The 699-nt window shown below is 46.9% G+C and overlaps 1 protein-coding gene across 1 annotated transcript; it reads left to right on the plus strand.

Moving 5' to 3' along the window:
• Window positions 1–4: 4 nt before the first annotated feature.
• LOC109954313 (arylamine N-acetyltransferase, pineal gland isozyme NAT-10-like) lies at window positions 5–694 on the plus strand (the record flags this gene model as incomplete). Its single annotated transcript, XM_020589684.1, has 1 exon — window positions 5–694. A coding segment is annotated over one exon (690 nt), but the record flags the coding sequence as incomplete, so codon positions are not given.
• Between the last annotated feature and the right edge of the window lie 5 nt (window positions 695–699).

The raw sequence follows: 699 nt of genomic DNA on the forward strand, positions 1-699 counted from the left end.
GGAGTACTTCCAAAGAATTGGGTTTGATGGCTCTCATGACAAACCTGATCTGGCAACACTGAAGCTGATCCACAAAAAGCACGTCCTGTCAATTCCATTTGAAAACCTCAGCATTCACTGTGGGGAAAGGATCACCCAGGACCTCGAGGTAATTTTCAATAAGATAGTGAGGAGCGGTCGTGGAGGTTGGTGCCTTGAGAACAACTCCCTGTTTGGCTGGGTGCTCAGACAAATGGGCTATGACACTGTGACCTTGAGCTCTAGAGTTTTCCAGAGTACCATCAATGAATTTGGCCTTGATGACACTCACCTCATCAACAAGGTGGTCATTGATGGAAAGGCTTATATAACAGATGTAAGCTTTGGAGTGTCTTCCCAAATGCGGGAGCCCCTGCAGCTCGTCTCTGGAATGGACCAACCTCAGGCAGCAGGGGTCTTTTGTCTTATTGACAAAGGGGACATGTGGGTGCTGGAGAAGACTGGAAGAAAGCCAGAGGTCATCAATCCAGAATTTGCTGAATCATGTCTGGTGAGCAGAAAAGTAACAAAACAGATCTATTGCTTCACCATGGTGCCTCGTGAGGCTGATCATTTCTTTGAGGCAAACCACAAACTTCAGACAGATCCTACTTCACTATTTACCTGTAAATCTATCTGCTCCTTGCAAACACCCACAGGATTCCGAGCCCTGATTGGCTG

The sequence above is a fragment of the Monopterus albus genome, unplaced genomic scaffold, assembly GCF_001952655.1.
Source record: "Monopterus albus unplaced genomic scaffold, M_albus_1.0 scaffold6102.1, whole genome shotgun sequence".
In the NCBI taxonomy this organism is placed as follows: Eukaryota; Metazoa; Chordata; class Actinopteri; order Synbranchiformes; family Synbranchidae; genus Monopterus; species Monopterus albus.